This window comes from Chlorocebus sabaeus, chromosome 18 (genome assembly GCF_047675955.1).
Source record: "Chlorocebus sabaeus isolate Y175 chromosome 18, mChlSab1.0.hap1, whole genome shotgun sequence".
Lineage (NCBI taxonomy): Eukaryota > Metazoa > Chordata > Mammalia > Primates > Cercopithecidae > Chlorocebus > Chlorocebus sabaeus.
Genome location: NC_132921.1, coordinates 17501270 through 17524097, shown reverse-complemented (window position 1 = coordinate 17524097; position 22828 = coordinate 17501270). Strand labels below are relative to the sequence as shown.

Below are 22828 nucleotides of genomic sequence, written 5' to 3'. Positions count from 1 at the left end.
TCAATAATGTATCCTCATTTAAGCCAATGTATCAATTGTTATCAGTTCTAAAAAGTTAATGAGATAGTTTACATTCTTCTTTTTTGTACTCAGTCTTTGAAATCTACTCTGTATTTTGTATTTCAAGAACATCTCCATTTGGACTAGTCCCATTTCAGGTGCTCAGTGCTACCTGGCACTTGTGGTGTTATACTGGACCTTGCAGCTCTAGGGAAAGGGTGCCCCAATTCCTTGTTCTGTAGGGGGCACTTGGCACCTAGGAGTGAGGGCAGTTCTCTTTACATAAATCTAGTAGTGTTTTCTCATTTAGTTGATGCAGATAATGGTTTTCTCTCTTTCTCTGAGGTGGTGGCTATTATCACTTTCACAATGTTCATGTGTACATAAAATGAATGGGAGACATTTGTTAAGAGTTTTTTTTTTTTTCTTTTCTTTTCTATTTATTTATTTATTTTATTTATTTATTTTGTTTTGAGACGGAGTCTTGCTTTGTCACCCAGGCCGGAGTGCAGTGGCATGATCTTGGCTCACTGTAACCTCTGCCTCCCTGGTTCAAATGATTCTCCTGCCTCAGCCTGCCGAGTACCTGGACTACAGGCACCCGCCACCACGTTCGGCTAATTCTTGTATTTTTAGTAGAGGTAGGGTCTCGCCATTTTGGCCGGGCTGGTCTCGACGTCTCTACCTCAGGTGATCCACCCGCCTCGGCCTCCCAAAGTGCTGGGATTACAGACGTGAACCACTCCACCCAGCCTTCTTTTCCATTTAAAACTTGTTAACTGCATTGTACTCATTCAGCATGTTGCTGCTTTCCTTTATCCTCAGGAGTGATATCCTAGTAAATTTGTTTGCACAAATGAATTAAACACCACCCCCCCCCCCCAAGTTATTGACCTATGCTTTTCCAAAAGCTAATGCTTTCATTTCTCATCTTGAGCAATTACTAGCTCTACAATCTTTCTGTTCCCCACTTTGGAAAAGTTTCCATGCTCTATTATGTTGGATAATATCTAGTGGATATTTTTCTTCCTAGAGGATCTTTTTTTTGAGTTAATTTAATTGCATGCAAATTTTTAAACTGGCCCATTCTCTCAAATGGGGAAAAATATCTAGACAGTGGAATGCTGTTTTTGTTTGGATTAGAACAGCAGTTTCATCTGGGATGCCTAGGATAAACATTTTGTATCAGATAGAGTTGCCAGATTTAGGTTAGGGGCCTAGGGGAGGAAGCACCGGTTAAATTTGAATTTCATATTTCATATAAACATTGAATAACTTTTTTCAGTGTAAGTGTGCTCCATGATGTAATGTTTGGGACATATTCTTAAAAATATTTATTGTTGATCTGAAATTTAAATTTAACTGGATGTACTGTGTTTTAAATGGCAATCTTATTTCAGGACTCCTTTGCTCTCTAAAATATTGAGGCCCTTAAGCAACTTTTATTTATGTCAATTATATGTATCGATATTTGCTGAATTATAAATTTAAACTAAGAAATATAGCCTGGGTGCAGTGGCTCAGGCCTGTAATCCCAACAGTTTGGGAGGCCAAGGCGGGAGGATCACCTGAGGTCAGGAGTTCGAGACCAGCCTGGCCAACATAGTGAAACCCTGTCTCTACTAAAAATACAAAAATTAGCCAGATGTGGTTCTGGGCACCTGTAGAATAATCCCATTACTTGGGAGGCTGAGGCAGGAGAATTGCAACCCAGGAGGTGGAGGTTGGAGTGAGCCGAGATCATGCCACTGCACTCCAGCCTGGGCAATAGAGCTAGATTCCATCTCATAAAAAGAAAAGAAATATTTTAGGCTAGGCATGATAACTCATGCCTTTAGTTCCAACACTTTGGGAGGCCAAGACAGGCAGATCGCTTGAGCCCGGGAGTTCGGAACCATCCTGGGCAAAACGGCAAAACTTTGTCTCTACAAAAAATACAAAAATTAGCTGGGTTTGGTGGTGCGTGCATGTAGTCCCAGCTACTCAGGAGGCTGAGGTGGGAGGATCACCTGAGCCCAGGAGGTTGAGACTGCAGTGACCCATGATCCCACCACTGCATTCCAGCCTTGTCAATAGAGACCCTTTCTCAAAAACAAAAAAAAAAGAAAGAAAGAAATATCTTAATGTATATTAATTCATTTAGACAGTAATAAACCATATTAACATAAATGACATTTTTAGTAACTTTTTAAATGAAGAAACAGTTTTTCAAAACAAAAATAGTAAGAAGGGTGCCATTGTTTTCTTTTCTTTTTTCTTTTTTTCTTTTTTTGAGACGGAGTTTTGCTCCTGTCACCCAGGCTGGAATGCAGTGGCTCACTGGTGACCTCCGCCTCCCAGGTTCAAGTGATTCTCCTGCCTCAGTCTCCTGAGTAGTTGGGACTGCAGGCACGCGCCACCATGCCCAGCTAATTTTTGTATTTTTAGTAGAGACAGGGTTTCACCATGTTGGCCAGGCTGGTCTCAAACTCCTGACCTCAGGTGATCCACCTGCCTCAACCTCCCAAAGTGCTGGGATTACAGATGTGAGCCACCGCACCCGGCCAGAGTGTCATTGTTTTCTATTTTGGCGATTCTTTTAATATCTGGCTGGATTCTCATATCTCTTTCTGTGTTCCATCAGGTGTGCTATTACAAAAGCAGGTACTGTCTGGAACTCTACTGAAATACGAGTGACAGGTGTGGGGAAGAAAGTGGCACAAAGCAAGTAACATCTTAGTATTGTTATAAAAATAGTTTGACCACATGGATCTTCTGAAAGGGTCTCAGGTACCTCTTCTGGGGTCCCCCACGCATGCTTTTAGAATCACTGGACTAAGGAATAAGAGACTGTAATTCTAGCTTGTGTTTTTGCAGTGATTATAAATAATCAGAATAGAGGGTAGGCTGTTTGGTTTTTTTTTTTTTTTTTTTTTGAGATGGAGTCTCGCTCTAACACCCAGGCTGGAGTGCAGAGGTGTGATCTCGGCTCACCACAACCTCTGTCTCCTGGGTTCAAGCAATTCTCCTGCTTCAGCCTCCTTCATAGCTGGGAGTACAGGTGCCTGCCAACATGGCCGGCTAATTTTTTTTGTACTTTTAGTAGAGACGAAGTTTCACCATGTTGGCCAGGCTGGTCTTGAACTCCTGACCTCAAGTGATCTGCCCACCTCGGCCTCCCAAAGTGCTGGGATTACAGGCATGAGCCACTGCACCCGGCTGAGGGTAAGCATTCTTTTAAGAGGGACTGATGGCTCTAATATAAAACAGTTTAAAAACGATTATTCAGATTTAGCAATAATTTTTTCCTAAGTGATTTTTTTTAAAAATACTATTCTATTATACTCAGCCATCAAAGTAAACAGGTATTATTTAAAAATCAAGGTAACACTCAACCTGTCATATAGGTACATTGTCAACTTTCCCTTTAGAATCAACTTTTATTTAACTATTTAGAGTACAGCTTAACATATGCTGATTGGGTTGAATTGCATTTATTTTTGGAGTGTGTGTGTCTCTTCTAGGCAGAGTGCATACTGTCTAGTATTAGATGTGGGTGGTTTTTAAAGGAATTAGCATAACGCAGTCACTGATCTGATTCTTATCTCATTTAGAGATGGTGTAGAGGTTGTTGATAGGCCAAATGTAAGAGTGCAGAGAGAAGTAAAAAATGAAAGATAGCTTCTTTAATTGCTTAAGTTGCTTGGGCAACTGTGAAAATGAAAGGGCTATTAACAAAAATAGAGCAAAAAGAAGTGCCAGTTTGGAATAAAGATGGTAAGTTCAGTTTTGGGCTGGAAATGTGGGGTAGCTCAGGAGAGGAGCCAGCATGTGACAGGACTGAGAGAATTGTTCACATAGGAGTCAAAACATTTCCAAGGAAAACAGTGTAGAGAGAGCATGAAACTGATAAAAAAAACTATCTATGAAGATTACTTCAATTTGGGTTGAGGAAGAAAAGATGAAGAAAAGGAAGGTAATACAGGAGAAGAGGGCTTAAGAGAGCTAAGAAGAAGGGTGGGTGGTCAGCCGCATCAGTCAATTACTGTATTGAGATCGACGAATGATAATTGGTTCTTTTTTGAGATAGAGTCTCACTCTGTCGCCAGGCTATATATTCCAGGAGAGCAGTCTCAGCTCACTGCAACCTCCACCTCCCAGAGATTCTCTTGTGCCTCAGCCTCTCGAGTAGCTGAGATTACAGGCGTGCACCACCATGCCCAGCTAATTTTTTGTGTTTTTGGTAGAGACAGGGTTTCACCATGTTGGTTAGGCTGGTCCTGAACTCCTGGTCTCAAGTGATCCACTCATCTCGGCCTCCCGAAGTGCTAGGATTACAGGCCTGAGCCACCGTGCCCAGCTGATAATTGGTTGTTAAATTTGGAACTGCAAAGTCCTGGTTACCTTAGAGAGAGTATTGTTTTGATAAGTTTTTATTATTTCACTTTTGGGTTTCAGAAACATGAAACAGAAGTTTTTGACTTGTCTGGAACAGCACAGATTCCAGAAGGACTAACTCCAGCTCTGCCTGGTCCCTTTCCTCCTTCCCTGGGGCCATTTACACTGTGTTAATTAAGCTAATTGAGATACTGCTAAAAAACTTACTCTAGCAGAATTCACTTCCTGAAATATTCAACCTTATTTTAGAGGGAAAAGTTTGTTTTTAGATAGAATGTTTACATTTTAGGTAGAGCACTGGCCTTAGAGTCAGCAGATGTGCATTCCAGCGCTGCTGCTCCTTAACCTCTCTGGGGCCCCCATTTCCTCTTCAGTTGAATTTGGGAGTTGGGCTAGATTATCTCTTAGGCTGTGCTAAAATTATGATGTTAGTGACATTTGTCTCTTTTTTCCCTTTTGGTTTTGCTTTATTTTAATAGGTTCACCAAGTTGAAGAGTCTTAATCTTTCCAATAATCATTTAGGGGACTTCCCACTAGCAGTCTGCAGTATTCCAACCCTGGCAGAGCTGAATGTGTCCTGCAATGCCCTGCGATCGGTCCCAGCAGCCATTGGAGTGATGCACAAGTGTGTACCTCAAACCCCACTGGCGGGTATATCCAGAAACCCCAGGGAAGCTGCATTGGGGGTGTAGCACATGAGATTAGTTAACTTGTTATGTTGGTCATGTAAGTCTTGGCCCCAAATCAAGAGATCAGGGACTGTATAGTCTGTATGGAGTTCATGTGTTAGATTTGTATTCTTTACGATCTTGTAAAAAATTAAATATTCTTGTTTAGAACTGAAGATCCCTGCAAATGAGTATGTCTAAACATGGAATGTGGGTTATGTTCTCATTTTTCTGAGTTATATTGAATTCAAAGACTTAGAAATTAATTTTGAGAAATAATAAGGAAAGCCCAAAGGATATCTGAATCAATTTATATCACAGTTAGCTCATGTTGCTCCCATTTAAGCCTATTCAAATTGGGAAAGCTAGTCATAATTTTCATTTTCAATAAAAGATTAAGATGCTTATCTCTGATTATTTCTCTTTGGTCCATTATTGCCTCAGGCCCTGCCCTTAGGCATTTTGCAAAGAGTAATACATTTTCTGGTAATACGATCTACACTATGGAACTTGTATGTTGATAATAAAGATGTAAAATTTATACATTCTCTTTGTAATTCTTATGTTTTCTCTAATAGCTTACAGACATTTTTGTTGGATGGAAACTTTCTCCAATCCCTTCCTGCTGAGTTGGAGAACATGAAGCAGCTTAGTTATCTGGGTCTTTCTTTCAATGAATTTACTGACATTCCAGAAGTATTGGAGAAATTGACTGCTGTGGATAAACTTTGTATGTCCGGAAACTGTATGGAGACCCTTAGGCTACAGGCTTTAAGAAAAATGCCTCACATTAAACATGTGGATCTAAGGTAACCATTTTTGAGAAATAGATCTCATTTGAGCGGTTGGCTTATATTGCAGGGGTGGGGAGTAGGTTATTGACCAAGTCAAACAGGCTGGATAATTGAATGTGGACCCATTTTTCTATTTCTGCCTAGAGGGAAGAATTATGATTAATAGTAGGGTTTGCTGTTACTGGACACTTTCTCACTGATGTATGTCTTGAAGGTCTTTGTTTTGCAAATTGGAACCCAGTTGAGTGAGAGAGCTGTTTTTTGTTTTTGTTTTGTATTTTTTGTTGTTGTTGCTGTTTTTAAAGAGATAGGGCCGTGCTCTCTTGCCCCGCCTGGAGTGCAGTGATGCGCTCAGAGCTCACTTTAGCCTCAAACTCCTGGGCTCAGGTGATCTTCCTGCCTCAGCCTCCCAAATACTCAGGCGTGTTCAGTTTCATCAGTGTAAAGTAGCATCACCTTTTGCTCCCTTTCTTCTCCATTCGTATGGCTCAGCCAAGGAAACCCATACCTTCCAGTCCCACAAAGAATTGCTTGGCTTCACCTTTCCTCAGAATAAAGGAATCAGATCTGTCCTTCCTAGGGAAGTATTAGCAATTTGCAGATATAAAATTCTTAATTTGGAAGTTAAAGTAATTATAATTTATCTGATTTTTGAGAATTTCTTGGAATGTAACAAGATAAGGAACTCTAAACACTTTGTTAACTTGCTTTCCAAATTGTTTACATTATTTGCCTCTGAGTTCCTTCTATTTAGAAAACCCTCATATTCCAGAATTTAAGCCCTATTTTATTCATCCACCAGTGGTAGAACTTCATTAGAGCCAAGGACAATGACTTGCACTGACCTCAGGTAACAAGAATGAGATGATTTCCGAGTTACCTGGTGCATGAAGGAAGACATTTTTCTTGGTGTGAATTAGCTGACACGTAAGATCAATCTAAAATGTCTACAAGTAATAAATCTTAGAGCTTTATAAATTCTTAAGATTCGTAGTTCTAACTTGAGTCTTTTTAGATGACATCACCTACAGGCTATTTAAATACCAGAATAGACATTAGACACTCTGTAAATGTTGCATGACCATGAGTAACTGCTTCCTTCCTTGCCCCTGAGCTGAGGAGGGGAAAATCAGATCAGATTTGTTCTAATTCTGCCTTAATACTTTATTTGTTGTTTATTATTTTTGTTTTTGCTTCTGTTTTTGTTTTTTGTGACAAGAGTCTCTCTGTCGCCCAGGCTGGAGTGCAGTGGCATGAGCTCAGCTCACTGCAGCCTCCACCTCCTGGATTCAAGAGATTCTCCTCCCTCAACCTCCTGAGTAGCTGGGATTACAGGTGCCTGCCACCACATCTGGCTAGTTTTTATATTTTTAGTAAAGACAGGTTTCACCATGTTGGCCAGGCTGGTCTTGAACTCCTGACCTCAGGTGATCCACCTGCCTCTGCTTCTCAAAGTGCTGAGATTACAGACATAAGCCACCACACCCAGCCTAATTCTGCCTTAATACTTAAAATCAAAGCCAGTGGAGTAATTTAAGGAGAGTCTCGCTTAGGTTCTCTAAGTAAAGGGCTACTTTTGTTGAGTTTTTTTCCCCCCTTAGTGGAAATGTTACATCAGATTAAGTGATTATTGTTTTCTTTGTATTGATGTTCTTTGAGTTTCATATTATTTCTTCTGTGGCATCATTAGTAATTCCTCCTCCCCTCTCCTCCTTCTCCTTCTCTTTCTCCTCTTTGTACAAAGTATGGCTGTTACTTGTTGGTCACTTCTCTTTCTCTCCATGTTTTCTGCCTTGGTGGTTGCATATACTCTCAGGTTTCATTTTCACCTTTCACCTTGATGTTAATCATTCCCCAGTCTTTCCCTATTTCTTCTTTGACTTCTTGAGACCAGTTCCACTTAAGCTGCTAGCTAGATAACTTCTTGGTTTTCCCTATTGACACATTTAACCAAATACACGTAAAACAGAGTTCGGTGTCTTTCTTACTCAACCAGTTCTTTCTCATGGATTTCTGTTTTTGCTGATAGCAACACCACCTCATTGGTCTTCCAGACACACAACTCTTGGCTGATTCTATCAGCTCTTCTTTTACACGAGTTTCTCTCTTTCATCGCTTCCTTTTTCTTCTCACTGTGACTGTTGTCTTCTAACTGAGCCATTTGCTTCCTTTGTCCAACCTCCCAAGCAAGCACAATTTTGCTCAGAGCCTGCGGTTCTCTACTTCAGGGTATTCAAGCCCTCATATTTGGTTTCAGCCCACTGGTATGTGAGTCCTTTGAGGATGAGGCTGTATCTCTGAGCTGCTCATGTGTGAGCCTCCAACTTGTGGGTGGCAAGTGAACTATTCGCGACTTTTCCACAATGAGATGTGTACAGAAGTTGAGACTAATATTTTAGTAACGTATAATGATTTGACATTGCCACAATATCCAACTGCATTACGAGTTGATTCTTGTTGTACAGGGAATCAACTAGTATATTTTATTTTATTTTATTTTATTTTATTTATTATTGTTATTATTAGTTTTTGAGACAGAATTTCGCTATTGTTGTCCAGACTGGAGTGCAGTGGTGCAATCTCGGCTCACTGCAACCTCCGCCCCCCAGATTCAAGCGATTTTCCTGCCTCAGCCTCCCAAGTAGCTGGAATTTCAGGCTCCCATCACCATGACCGGCTAATTTTTTGTAGTTTTAGTAGAGACAGGGTTTCACCATGTTAGCCAGGCTGGTCTTGAACTCCTGATCTCAAGTGATTCACCTGCCTCAGCCTCTCAAAGTGCTGGGATTACAGCCATGAGCCACCGCACCCGACCTGAACTAATTTAGATGTTGTCAAAGTTGCATAGTGAGTTGCATGTGGTGTGAGCTGCGTATAGGTTGAGTACTATATATCAGTCTGTCATGAATTACAACTTTAGAAAATAGGTCTCTTTCACCATAGATAATTTAAGCACTGTTTTTATTTATCCTTCAGCCCCAGTGTTAGTCTTTAGTGTGTCCAGTCCTTGGTAAATATTAATTGCCTCACCCACTTTTGTAGCCCAGAGCCTCACATCCCCTGCATTCCTGCAGAAACTATACAGGCAGGTACCAAACTTACCCTGTGCTGTTTTCTTTGATGCAGAGGCTGTTCCATTGCTTCCTCGCACCTGCTTTTCTTCTCCCATGAACACCTGTTCCATTCTGCCTACTCTTGGGAATCAGATGAGTTGCTTCCTTTTCCATAGCCTCTTTTTTTTTTTTTAAACCATTCTCTACATTTTATACATCACCCATGGCACTTATCACATACTCGTATTTCCTGTATTTCATAAAACATATTTGACTCTCTTTACTAAATTGTGAAATCTGTTGAAAAACACCTTGTTTTATTCATCTCTTACTGCAACAAAACCATAGGTCATCATCGTTGTCACCATCACCGTAGCCCTTCACAGGCTGGAGTGCAGTGGTACAAACACAGCTCACTATAGCCTCCATCTCCTGGACTTAAGTGATCCCCCTACCTCAGCCTCCCGTGTAGCTAGGATGACAAGTACACACTACCACACTTGGCTAATTTTTAAATTTTTTGGAGAGAGGGGCCTCACTTTGTTGCCTAGGCTGGCTCAAACTCCTGGGCTCAAGCTGTTGTTCTGCCTCAAACTCCCCAAGTGCTGAGAATTACAGACATGAGTCACAACACCTGGCCAGAAGGGAATTTTAGTCATATTTTGCCTCTTAAAAAGTTTGTCCGGGCCAGGCGTGGTGGCTCATACCTATAATCTCAGCACTTTGGGAGGCTGAGGCAGGTGGATCCCCTGAGGTCAGGAGTTCAAGACCAGCCTGGCCAACATGGTGAAACCCCACCTCTACTAAAAATGCAAAAATTAGCTGGGCATAGTGGTGTGCGCCTGTAGTCCCAACTATTCAGGAGGCTGAGGCAGGAGACTTGTTTGAACCCGGGAGGTAGAGGTTGCAGTGGGCCAAGATTGCACCGCTGTACTCCAGGCTGGGTGACAGAGCAGGAGACTTTGCCTTATAAATAAATAAATAAATAAATAAATAAATAGTTTGTCCTAGTTATGTCATGGTGACTGTGGTTAACAATATATTGTATTTGTTTGTATTCTTGTTTTTTCTCTTTTTTTTCTTTTCTTCTTTTCTTTTCTTTTCTCTTCTTTTCTTTCTTCTCTGAGATAGGGTCTCACTTTGTTACCCAAGCTGGAATGCAGTGGTGCAGTCACGGTTCACTGCAGCCCCAAACTCCTGGGTTCGAGTGATCCTCCTGCCCCAGCCTCTCAAATAGCTGGGAGTGTAAGCATGTGCCACCACGGCTGGCTAATTTTTTATTTTTTGTAGAGATGGGGTCTTGCTCTGTTGCCCAGTCTGGTCTCAAACAAACCTCCTACTTCAGCCTCCCAAAGAGTTGGGATTACAGAGTTTGAGCTACCACACCATGCCATAATATATTGTATTCTTGAACAATGCTAAGAGTGGATGTAAAGTATTCTCACCACAAAAGTAATAACTATGTGAGATGGTGCACGTGAACTAGCTAGAATTAGTCATTTCACAGTGTACATATATTTCGAAAGTCATGCTGTACACAATAAATACGTACAGTTTTATCTGTCAGTTAAACAAATAATAAAATGGTTCATCCTAAGTAGCTGAATTACTGTGTGAGCCTGAAAACTTGGTATTTCGGTCATGGTGAGAGTTAGCAACTTAAGCCAAATGTTAACGTTCCTTTTCGTTACATTAACTTTGTTTTTGTTATAGATTTTTTTTGTCTCCTTATTAAACCAACGCTTATTATTTTAGTATTAATACATAAAATTGTGTTAATTGAATGAAATTGTGTGTGGCTTTTTCAAGTGAAGATGATAAAGCCATTTTGAAGGTATTGAAGTGTAGATTGGGAAGAAGATGGACCTTTGTTCCATTCCTGCAGTCTGTTGTACCCAAGATGAGATGTGTTTTTTCTTTTTCATTCTGTGTGCACATTCTAGTAATCTAGTGAGCATTTGGAAATAGGCAGATTGCTGGGTTAAGGCCAGTTTTTAAATCTTACAACCTGGAATAAAAAAAGAGAAGGAGCCAAAAAAACATCCTCTTAGGGACATTGGAAAAGGCCATATGCTATGCTTGTGTGTTGACGAATCCCAGCTCTTTGCTGGAACTCATCCTTGTGTTTCAGTGGCTTTAGGATATTATTCTCAATTCATTTTCCATAGCTTTATTTTATTTTTTTAAAGGATAGGAATTCACTACAGAGAAACTGCTTTTTCCTGTACTCCAGACTTAAATTAATACTCTTCTTTTTTTTGAGACAGAATATCGCTCTGTCGCCCAGGCTAGAGTGCAGTGGCATGATCTTGGCTCACCACAACTTCCGCCTCCTGGGTTTAAGCAATTCTCCTGCCGCAGCCTCCCGAGTAGCTGGGATTACAGACGTGTGCCACCATGCCCAGCTAATTTTTAATACTTTTTTTTAGTAGAGATGGGGTTTCACTGTGCTGGCCAGGCTGGTCTCGAACTCGTGACCTCGTGAACCGCCCACCTTGGCCTCCCAAAGTGTTGGGATTACAGACGTGAGCCACTGCGCCCATCCTATATTAATACTCTTCTAGTCAAGGTCATCATCTCAGCACTTTACTGGCTTTGTAATGGAAAGTAGATGGTTTTTGGTGTTTGTTTCTAAAGGAGTTAAACATAGCCTAACAAACTGGAAATTGACATTTCCATCTATTTTTCTCCCTTTTGAAGCTAAATATGTCTTTGTTATTTTGGTTCGTAGTCCCCATTACTACTTATTTTCTGATAGCTCATCCATAGCAACTTCAGTCAGTTAACTCACTAGTTCTTATGGCTGGAGATTCTGCCAGTTTTCCGCTGTGCCTTGCTTCATCGTAGAGGTGTTGATTCCCATTTTTCTCTATCATTCTATGATTTCTCAATAGATCTTAGATACCAGATTTCAGTATTTTCTGCACTTCACTCTATCAAGCAGTATTTTATAGATGGAGGTAGTTTTGGTGGTTCATCCTGGTCCTGAGCAGTTGGGAGTCATGTGCTTGCATTCCCATCTCTGGTGCTCCCATTCAGTATGCAACTCCTATTTGTTATGTGACTCTGGTCCATTATTGTTTTTCCGCCTCAACCTTTAATTCCATCCTACTCATCCGCCTGCTCATGCATCTTCTCTCCTTCATTCAATATTCATTGTAATTGTAATGTGCATAACAGTTGTTCTGAGTTTTGTTTCTTACGTTCTTTTCGGTACGGTATAGATAGTTTCACAGTTCTTTGGAAGTCAGTTCCTAGTTCTTTGGAAGTCAATGCTTAAGTGGATTATTTTCCCCCTAGAAGTAAATCAAGGTAAAGTCAATGTGCTTATTCCTCTCCCAGCTGTAGTGGTGTCACTTGTGTTTCAGAATATATTGTGAAGGTTAAAACCTCCTGGAATTGTAGCTAAAAATAGATACTCTGGCTAGGTAAGCAAGGCCAGATGCTGAGATTCCAAAAATCATGGAGAACTGTAGTACAGAGAGAATTGAGTTCTTTCTCACTATCTCTCGTATTAGGGTGTTTAGCATTGCAGTTAATTGTAGTCTCTATTTATGTCCTTTTCCTTCAAGGTTGAACATAATTAGGAAGCTGATAGCAGATGAAGTGGACTTTCTACAGCATGTTACTCAGCTTGACCTACGAGACAATAAACTTGGTGATCTAGATGCCATGATTTTCAACAACATTGAAGTTTTACACTGTGAAAGGAATCAACTAGTCACATTAGACATCTGTGGCTATTTCCTAAAAGCACTCTATGCCTCTTCTAATGGTATGTATCATAGGCCACATCAAAGTTGCTCTTTTGGTTCCAAGAATTTACCCAGCATCATTATTTCTGCCTCTCTGATTGTTCTTTGCTCAAGTAGTTAGTAAAATAGCTCAAATTTTGTTAAAATAAAAGTCACAAAAGAAAAATGCTGACTTACTATTTCAAGGAATCAAAAAGGAAGATTTTATTTTGCCTATAAGTTACTCACACTTTTGATTTGCATTTTCTGCTTAAAGGAAGAGAGAAAAGAGAACTATTTCATGGGCTACATTACCAAGATCTAGAGATCTTTACTACCTTATTACTAAATCTGGAAACTTTATTTAATACTGGAGAGTGAAAGAAGTTTTATTTTGACTCCATTCAGGATTTCCAGTTTCATGTTTGACTAACAGAGAGCTCACCTTAAGATAAACCAGAATGTTAGCTGGGCATGGCAATGCATGAGGCAGGAGAATTGCTGGAGCCCAGGAGGTGGAGGCTGCCGTGGTCTGAGATCACACTACTGCACTCCAGCCTGGTTGACAGAGTGAGACCCTGTCTAAAAAAAAAAAAAAAAAAAAAAGATAATTAAAAAAAGATAAACCAGAATGATATACCCACAAGGACACCATAAAGCAAGAGTCTTAATCATTTAATATTTCTTTCTAAGAATCTGAAAATCAGGGCAGTTCCAAAAAAGAAAAGGTAATATGGGCATATGTTTGCTAAGATGAAGGTTTCAATTCCCTGCAGTCATTAAACTGAATGAAAACAAGTGTTCACTCCTGCACGTTGAACATATGTTTATCATGCACTTGTTTTATGCATAGTGCAGCTCACGAGCTCTGAAAGATGAAGGATTTTTCAACTGTGATTACTGTTATCTCAGAAAAACAAGCCAAACCTCATATAGGTATATTTTTTAATGTAATCAGTTTAGCTGAGCACTGAAGGGTTATAGGATTTAGATAACCAGTGGGAATGAAGTAGGAAGAAAAAATCTGAATGTGGCTTGTTGGGCAGTTGGGAGAAGATAGGGAATTCTGAACCCACAGATGTAATTAGGAGAGGCATGCTTATAGTCAGATAGTGAAGCATTGGCCTTAGTAGAATAAGCAATAGAGAACCAGTAAAGACTCTAAAGTGGAGGATACATGATGGAAGTGATGCTTTAAGGCAGTTAATGTGAAAAGAGTATGTACAGAATGCATTTATAGAAGAAGGTTGAGGGTAATCCACTACTCCACTAATCCAAGTTATTGTGATGGGCTTCATTTGGGCTAATGGGAACTTGTAGTCAGGATTACAGATGTTGATTTGAGACTCATCTGCTCAGAGGTGATACCTGAAACCAGGGAAGTAAGGTAACTGGAAGAGAGGAGAGTGCTAGTACCAAAGGTCTACTTACACACCCCTCACACTTAGCTGTAGACAGACTGGGCAACCAGATAGGAGCTGCACCTGTGAGTTACTTGGTAACTGTTTAGAGAAGCAGAAGGACATTTACAAACTACTCTGCCCAAGAAATAAAGTTACAGGGGACAGTGGTGTCATATTTCATAAAGTTTTGAGGAAGAGTTTCAGATTTAAGTAAAATAAGTCATTTGTGACCCACTGGAGTGCTGTTTCAGTTAAGGTGATGAGGGCAAAAGACAAGAAGCATTATTTGGTTTTATGGAAGGACCGTTGGGTTTTGAAAGGATGGCACTCGTGGTTAAGCCTGCATAACAATAAGAGAGCAACAGTAAATGGATAGAAAAGAGGTAGGATATTAGAATGCGTGATTTATTTCAATCTCTGAAGAAGATCTTGTGATTAAATTAAAAGTTCTTTTTTACTTTTCTGTACTTTTAAAGTTGAACAAATGATGTATTGTACTTCCTAAACTAAACAAACAATAGAGAATAAAGCACAGTAATGATGTTCCACATACAAAAAGAGTCTCTGTCATTTGGATAGTAATGTCTTTGTGGTTTTTTTTTCCCTTTCTAGAACTTGTTCAACTTGATGTTTACCCAGTTCCAAATTATCTGTCCTACATGGATGTTTCAAGGTAAGAAGTCAAGTGTTAGAGCCCTCTAGAGTCTACTAGAAAATTATTTAGTAATTCTAACTGAGCTTATGCACAAGTACTTTTTAATATTTTGAAGGTAAATGATAAAAAATTAATGATTTTTACTTTATTGTCTAAAATTATATATATTTGTTGATTAAAATACATTTGTAGCTCAAACCAGAGCATCAATGTATCAGTGTGCACACCAATTTGAACACCAGATTTGGACTTGAAAGGTGAGTGAGTTGAGGGCCATATGGCTTAAAGCTCTAATAACTCTTTTCATTATATGAATCATATTTTTGTGTCTTTCCCTGAAGTAATGTTAATTTTATTTTTTATTTTCAAATTTTTTTTTATTTTTTTAAACTCTGCCAAGTCTTAGGATAATTTAATTTTTTAAGTGCTTTATTTCTTTTGATTTCTTTCCCCCCTTGTTTAGACATATATCTCTTTGCTAAGAATTCTTAGAAAATAGTGACAAAGCCTATCAAAGTAGAAATTCTGTACAACCTGCTTGGTTTTCTTAGCTTCTTTTTGAATATGCTAACCGTTTTACCTTTTATGGTAATTTGCTTCTGCGGTATATTATATTTATTGCAGTTACCACAAATAATATAGTAGACTTTTTCTTAAAGGCACAAAGGCTTGACAGTGTCTAAGTATGTAATTATACGAAGTAAACTTAAAAATTTTTAACAATGAATTATAAAATTGAAACTCATTTTGAAGGTAATTCCAAAGAAGATACACAAAAATGTTCTAAACATAGGGAGTTTGTGGCCCACTCAAGGTGACAACTGTTAACTCATTTCAGTGCTTAAATTCTGGTGTGTTTATTAACAGTCACCATGCTTTTTAATCACAACTATTGTATGATTTGTCTTGTACAGAATTTTGCCTTTTGTCTTGAGATTACACAGGCTTAGCTATTTTAATAATATACTGAATCACAATTATGCAAGACATGTCAGTATTTGGTTATTGGGAAAATATTACAGTTAAATTTTTATTATAAATATATAACTATAAAATCATAAAGCTCTTTGAGTAGTGCTTCTTGCATTTCCTAACAACTACCCATCAGACAATTTTATTTAATTAACTTAAATCAGACATTACCTAGTTTTCTTTCCCCACCTACTCCTCCCAACCCCCCAGCAACCCTGAATGTTATTTTCAAATTTTGAATAAGAGCAGTATAGGAACAGTATAGGAATGGGATTTGCGTACATGGGTGCATATAAATATCTTGAACAGATTTCTTTTCTTTTCTGTTTTTTGAGATGGAGTCTTGCTCTGTTGCCCAGGCTGGAGTGCAGTGGTGCAATCTTGGCTTACTACAACCTCTGCTTCCTGGGTTCAAATGATTCTCCTGCTCCAGCCTCCTGAGCAGCTGGGATTACAGGCACACACCACCACGCCTGGCTAATTTTTCTGTATTTTTGTAGAGATGGGGTTTCACCATGTTGGCCAGGCTGGTCTGGAACTCTTGACCTCAAGTGGAGTGCAATGGTGCGATGTTGGCTCACTGCAACCTCCCCCTCCCGGGTTCAAGCAATTCTCATGCCTTAGCCTCCCGAGTAGCTGGGATTACAGGCATGTGCCACCACACCCAGCTAATTTTTGTATTTTTTAAGTAGAGACAGGGTTTCACGATGTTGGTTAGGCTTGTCTCAAACTCCTGACCTCTGGTGATCTGCCGGCCTCAGCCTCCCAAAATGCTGGAATTACAGGCATGAGCTACCATGCCCCGCCTAGTTCTCTTTTTTATAGTAACTGTAATTACCATCTAGTGCCCAAGCAAATGTTTTTAATTAATTAATTCTTCGAGTTAACTGTTAGTGAACTTTTCATTGCCACCATTTTAAAACTATTTCTCTCCCTTCCCATTTATCCATGGCTATATTTTCATGATGACAGCTGGAGTTGGGAAATATTTTAATATTAAGGGAAAAAATATAAATTTGAAATTAAAACTGTGATATGCCATTTGACTTTGTGTGTTTTTATTTTCAGTATAACACATATTCTCCCTAAAATTGGCATAGGTCTATAGACCCTTTAGGAAAGTCAATTTGGAGCCAGGCTTTTTTTTTCAAGACTTTAGAGATGCTACAGATTATGTAACTATGTCCTTCCTTCTTTTTAAAAAATTTAACTTTTTTTAGAGATAGGATCTCGCTCTGTCACCCAGGTTGGAGTGCAGCGATGAGATCATAGCTCACTGTAAACCTCGAACTCCTCTACTCCAGCAGTCCTCCCACTGTAGCCTTTTGAGTAGCTGGGACTAGTGGTGCATGCCACCATGAGCAGCTAATTTTTTATGTTTTGTAGCAATGGGATCTTGCTATGTTGCCCAGGCTGATCTTGAACTCTTGGACACAAGTGATCCTCCCATAGGCGTGAGCTACTGTGCTCTGCCTCTTCCTTACTTTTTCTTTATTTCTTCTCCCTATCACAATTCTTCTTACTTCTGGAGAAAAGTGAATCCACATATTCTTTCGATTTATGCCCACGGTACTTTGGTATTTCATTTAAGGTTTTTTCTTATTCTTTGTAATAATTTGAGTTTAGAACCACTTTTGAGGCCAAATTCAACCAAACAATTTTATGTTCTTGCATTTAGGAACCGCTTAGAAAATGTGCCTGAGTGGGTATGTGAAAGCCGAAAGCTAGAAGTTTTGGATATTGGCCATAATCAAATATGTGAACTTCCTGCCCGGTGAGTATTGCAGATCAAATGAGAGGATCTCACAATAGATGAGCAATTTAAAAAATTGCTGATTCGGTGTTTAACTTGGTATCATAAGCCTAAAAGAGTTTGCTTTAAAAACGAATATGGTATCTTTTACCCCGTGTGGTGTCTTCAAGTTACAAACTTGCTTCATGCAGTGCAATGAGGAGTAGAGTGAGGCTTTGACTCTCAGCCAGACTTTTCAAAACCGTGCAGGCAGTTGTGCTTGGTGGGAATTTTTAAGTAAGCCAAAATCAATCTTTGAAGCAAACAATATGATTAGCCCACTTCTGGGATCGTAAGTCTTTCAGAATCTTCCACCTCTGTTCGTTGACTTAATATGTCTACTTTAAACATAAATACCTTTTGTTCTCCCTAGACCTTAACTTTGAGGGGGAAATAAGATGGTGAGGTCATGAAACCTAGAAAGAGCAAACTAGACTAGATTCTCTTTTTCTTGTTGTGAAATTTGGGAGTAGAAGGTTCAAGAACTTCTCTCTCTTAAATATGTTCTTATTTTTATTTTATAATTTTCACTTTAATGGCAAGATTTGCAAAACAGCCACATGATGACTTCTATTGTCTGTAAATACAGACAGATATTTTCAAGTTGACTAATCATGGTCAAAATATTAGTGAATTTTTAGTGACTAGCCATGCAGTTAGTAACCCTAAGAGTCTATTCAGTGCTGTCCTGTAGAGCTTTCTGTGATGATTGAAGTGCTCTGTATCTGTGCTGCCCAGTATAGTATCCACTGGCCATATGTGGCTATTGAGCACTTGCATTGTGGCTAATGTGACTGAGGAACTGAATTTTGTGTATTCGTTAATTCCAATTAACTTAAATTCATATAGTTACTTGTGGTTGCCTCAACTCAAGTCTTATTATTTCCACCATTCTCAGCCAATCACTGAACAGAGGAAGTCAGTTATTTTTAGCTATGTATAGTCAAAAACATCAGTGAAAATATTGTAGAAGTATGTTACCATTTTGGAGTAAACTAAGTGCACAGTCTTTAAAGGTATGTGATCACCATTCCTGTTTCCTTACCAAGAAGATACACTTGCTTGGTAAGCCTAGTGAACATGTTAGAGTTCAGCTGTTCAGTATGGTAGCCCCCAGCCAGCCATTAGCCAAGTGACTGTTGAGCACCTGAAATGTGACTCGTCCTAATTGGAAGTGCTGTAAGTGTAAAATATACATGGAATGTAAAATCATAATAGTGTACATTAATTACGTGTTAAGTTAATATTTGGGGTATATTCTGGGTTAAATGAAATAATACTCTGAAAATTCTTTTACTTGTTCTTTTTTTTTCTTTTAATGTGGCTACTAGATAATTTAAAATTACATGTGGCTTATATTTGATAACACTGTGTTAGAATGTAGCTCTTATTAAAGAAATCTGAGTTATATTTTCATCCCTGAAAAGCTCTGTTAATTTCATTATGTTCCCCAGCAATACATTATACCTGTAAATATGATCCATTTGAAAGTGCTTTCTGCCCTAGAATATTATGTTGACTGAGCATTTAGGTGACCCGTTGCAGCCATCACTATTAACAAGAGGGGATGTGTGTGTGTGTGTGTGTGTGTGTGTGTGTGTGTGTGTGTGTCCATGCATGGCCCTTTTAGTAAAAGAACAGGAAAAACGAAAACAGTAGGGAAAAAAATAATTTATTGAAAAAAATTTTCTACCTTATCTTCTATTTTCTTTCTGTCTTTCCTTCTTTTTTTTTTTTTTCTTTTTTTTGAGACAGAGTCACGATCCTGACTCACTGCAATCTCTGCCTCCTGGGTTCAAGCAATTCTTGTGCCTCAGCCTCCCGAGTAACTGGGACTACAGGCACGTGCCACCACGCCTGGCTAATTTTTGTATTTTTAGTAGAGACGGGGTTTCACTGTGTTGACCAGGCTGTTCTTGAACTCCTGACCTCAGGTGATCCGCCTGCCTCAGCCTCCCAAAGTGCTGGGATTATAGCCATGAGCCACCGTACCTGGCTTTTTCTTCTATTTTCTCTGTTCTCTTTCCCCCTTTCACCCCTCAATCCCACAGATTGCACATTGGCATCCAAGTTCTCTGTTTTGCTGAAGGCTACAAAGATATATCATATATATTTTTTATATTTGTATATATTATACATTAATATATATTTATATTTTATATATATAAACAAACAAATGCAAGATAACTGACATTTTATCCAATTTTTCCCCCCAGATTTGTTGATCTAATTTGTTCTGCATCAGAACAGGCTTTTTGAGAATCTAAACAAATGCTTATTCAATGCAAATCCCAAATGCTCTATTGTTATTGTATTCTTGTGTGTGTGTGTAACACGTGGAACAAAAAGAGTGTGCATTGTTTTTCTGTTTATGGTGTTGTTCAGTTGCAAACTCTGTATAAGCCCTGTTGTTGATGTAATAGGCAAGACTGGGTACCGTGGCTCTTGATCTAGTCCCAGCACACTGGGAGGCCAAGGCAGGAAGATTGCTTGAGCCCAGGAGTTCAAGACCAGCCTGGGCAATACTACAAGACCCTATCACTACAAAAAATAAAATTAGCCAGACATGGTGGTGTGTGCCTGTAGTCCCAGCTACTTGGAAGACTTGAGGCAGGAGGATTGCTTGAGCCTAGGAGGTCGAGGTTACAGTGACATGTGATTGCATCACTGCACTCCAGCGTGAGCAACGGAGCTGAGACCCTGCCTCTTAAAAAGAAAAAAAAAAAAATTCAGGCAAGACAATGATTAATTAAAATTGATTTAATACTCATACTTTGTCCAAGTAAGGTATGTGAAGAGTTTGACAGGGCCGGGTGTGGTGGCTCATGCCTGTAATCCTAGCACATGGGGAGGCCAAGGCGGGCAGATCACCTGAGGTCAGCAGTTCAAGACCAGCCTGACCAACATGGTGAAACCCTGTCTCTACTAAAAAATACAAAAATTAGCTGGGCGTGGTGGCACATGCCTGTAGTCCCAGCTACTCTGGAGGCTGAGGCAGGAGAATCACTTGAACCCAGGAGGTGGAGGTTGCAGTGAGCCAAGATTGCGCCATTGCACTCCAGCCTCAGCAACAGAGTGAGACTCTATCCCAAAGGAAAAAAAAAAAAAAGAGTTTGACAAAAGAGAAATTATTAGAGGCAGAAATGTATTAAAAAGGAAAGAAAGTATTTTAATGTTTAGACAGTACCCAAAAGAATTGAGCTAAACCAAATAATTAGCATTCAATACTCATCCTATAGTTGATCTTTTTTATTTGGAAAAATCAAGATAAAAGATTTTATCACCTTTTAGTTATTTATGTGGTAAAGGATACGTATATATATATGATGAACCACATGCTGAAATAATAGGCTGGAGTGACCATTACAGAGACTGCCCTATGGTAATGGTAACTGCATAGATAATCTGGCCCGGATAATCTGTCTTGTCACACTGATATCTAAACCTGCCAACTCAGATATCTTTAATTGGGGCCTGTGTTGTCACAGCATTGAGACAGGTTGCTAGCATCTTTGTGAGCAAAGAAACTCCATTTGCTATTTAAAGTGAATAAAGTTATGCCCTAATGTTATGGGAATTTTTAACTCTTGTGGATTGAAGGATACAAAATTTGGATTAGACAAGAAGAGTAAGTTCAGGAGACCTATTGTGCAGCATTTTAACTACAGTTAATAACAATGTCTTGTATTCTTGAAAATAGCTAAGGGAGTAGATTTAAATATTCTCACCACAAAAAAAAATGATAAATATGTGAGGTAATGCATATGATAATTAGCTTGATTTAGCCATCCCACAATGTATACATATATTAAAACATGTTTTACACCATAAATGTATGCTAATTTTTGTCAACTAAAAATTAATTTTAAAAAATTGTGGGCATTCATGAGTGAGATCAGAATGGTGGAAAACAGGAGGTGGATGAGGAAGCCTCATTCTTTGACAGCAGATTAATAAATTAATTATTAATTTATCAGTTAGGCAGATTGATAAATTCTTAATCTAAAGTGATCAAGATGCAAATTGTAACCTCACTTTTCCCCACCCCTGAGATGTCTGTTTAAACCCAGGGCCTGTTTTATTCTCTATAATGTTAGGGAAGTCTGAAGTGGTCATAATGTAGATTTACATTAGATTAACAAGTATTCATCATCTCTGACAGTTCTGATGACCTTTACAAGAAACACAGCCAAGCTTCCAAATGGCTCTTTAAGTCTCTCAATAAAATAGTGGATTAAGTACATGCTGCTCTTTGGGGAGGGAGTCTCTACCTTGGTCTAGGATTAAGCTAGAAAAAAACGGAGACATACAGCCAGGGAAGTGAGGCAAAGAAGAAACAATTAGGATTGTGAAATGCAACTGAGGAAAAACATAACATTTTCTCAGTTGACATTTGTAAAAGTTTGATTGAATAACCCTTTATTTAATGCAGATCCTATAAGTAAAGACTGCTCAGCTGTGTTTATTCAGAATCTCTTATGGGTAAAGCACCCAACATTCTGGGACAGTACAAGATACAAGCCCCACTCTGGGGAAGCATACAGCCTTTTAAAGCTTGCCTTGTGACCCTGACAAGATTAGACTGATCTCTTCAGTGGCTCCGTCTATAGAACTTGCTTTTTGCTATGCAGAGCTTCTTTGCTCAGTATCTGTTTACATAGTTTTTTCCTTCCTCCTTTTCTTGAGTATAGAAAGTATTGAAACACAAATAGTTCCAAGTTTGAATTTATATTAAAATGAATTTGTAGTTGCTCCAAATGAATTTGTGATTTTTGGAGAGATAATTTTAAGTATTCTACTCTTTTTCATTTTTCGGTCTTTTGTCCCTTTTTATACAGCTTATTTTGTAACAGCAGTCTCCGGAAACTACTGGCAGGACACAACCAGTTGGCAAGGCTTCCTGAAAGGCTAGAAAGAACCTCGGTGGAGGTCTTGGATGTGCAACACAACCAGCTCCTTGAGCTCCCGCCTAACCTTCTGATGAAGGCTGACAGGTAAAGCCGTTTGTCTTGTTTATCATCTGAGTCTATAAATACTCCCTCATTTGTATCTTTGTCTCTTGTGACCTGAGACTGTATGAACTTTCTGATTATGTGTCTGTCCCAGATTTGTGAAGGAAATAGTTTTGCCAGCCACTTTACTGACCATTTTGTAGGCGATGGAGTCAGGAGCAACCTATAGATTCTTTATTAACTTTGCTGCTCTCTGGAACAAAGTAGGTTACATTGTCCCTACATGTGTCATGGGGATGTAGGTGTAAAACAAGGATGAGAAGTGTGCTCCTGTGTTACTACCTGATCACATTCCATGCCAGGCTTAGCTTAATTATCTTATGATTCTCTGTTCCTGCTTTCACATGTTTGGGACTTTGGGAGATGG

At 39.1% G+C, this 22828-nt stretch overlaps 1 protein-coding gene across 1 annotated transcript in view; it reads left to right on the top strand.

Moving 5' to 3' along the window:
* Positions 1-22828, top strand: part of PHLPP1 (PH domain and leucine rich repeat protein phosphatase 1) — a 266455-nt gene that overhangs the window by 178179 nt on the left and 65448 nt on the right. Inside the window, exons 5-10 of the mRNA XM_008013868.3 lie at positions 4857-5003; positions 5625-5855; positions 12466-12668; positions 14643-14703; positions 17336-17431; positions 22288-22443. Of these exons, the coding sequence (XP_008012059.3) occupies positions 4857-5003; positions 5625-5855; positions 12466-12668; positions 14643-14703; positions 17336-17431; positions 22288-22443 (894 nt within the window). The remainder of the gene's footprint in view (positions 1-4856; positions 5004-5624; positions 5856-12465; positions 12669-14642; positions 14704-17335; positions 17432-22287; positions 22444-22828) is intronic.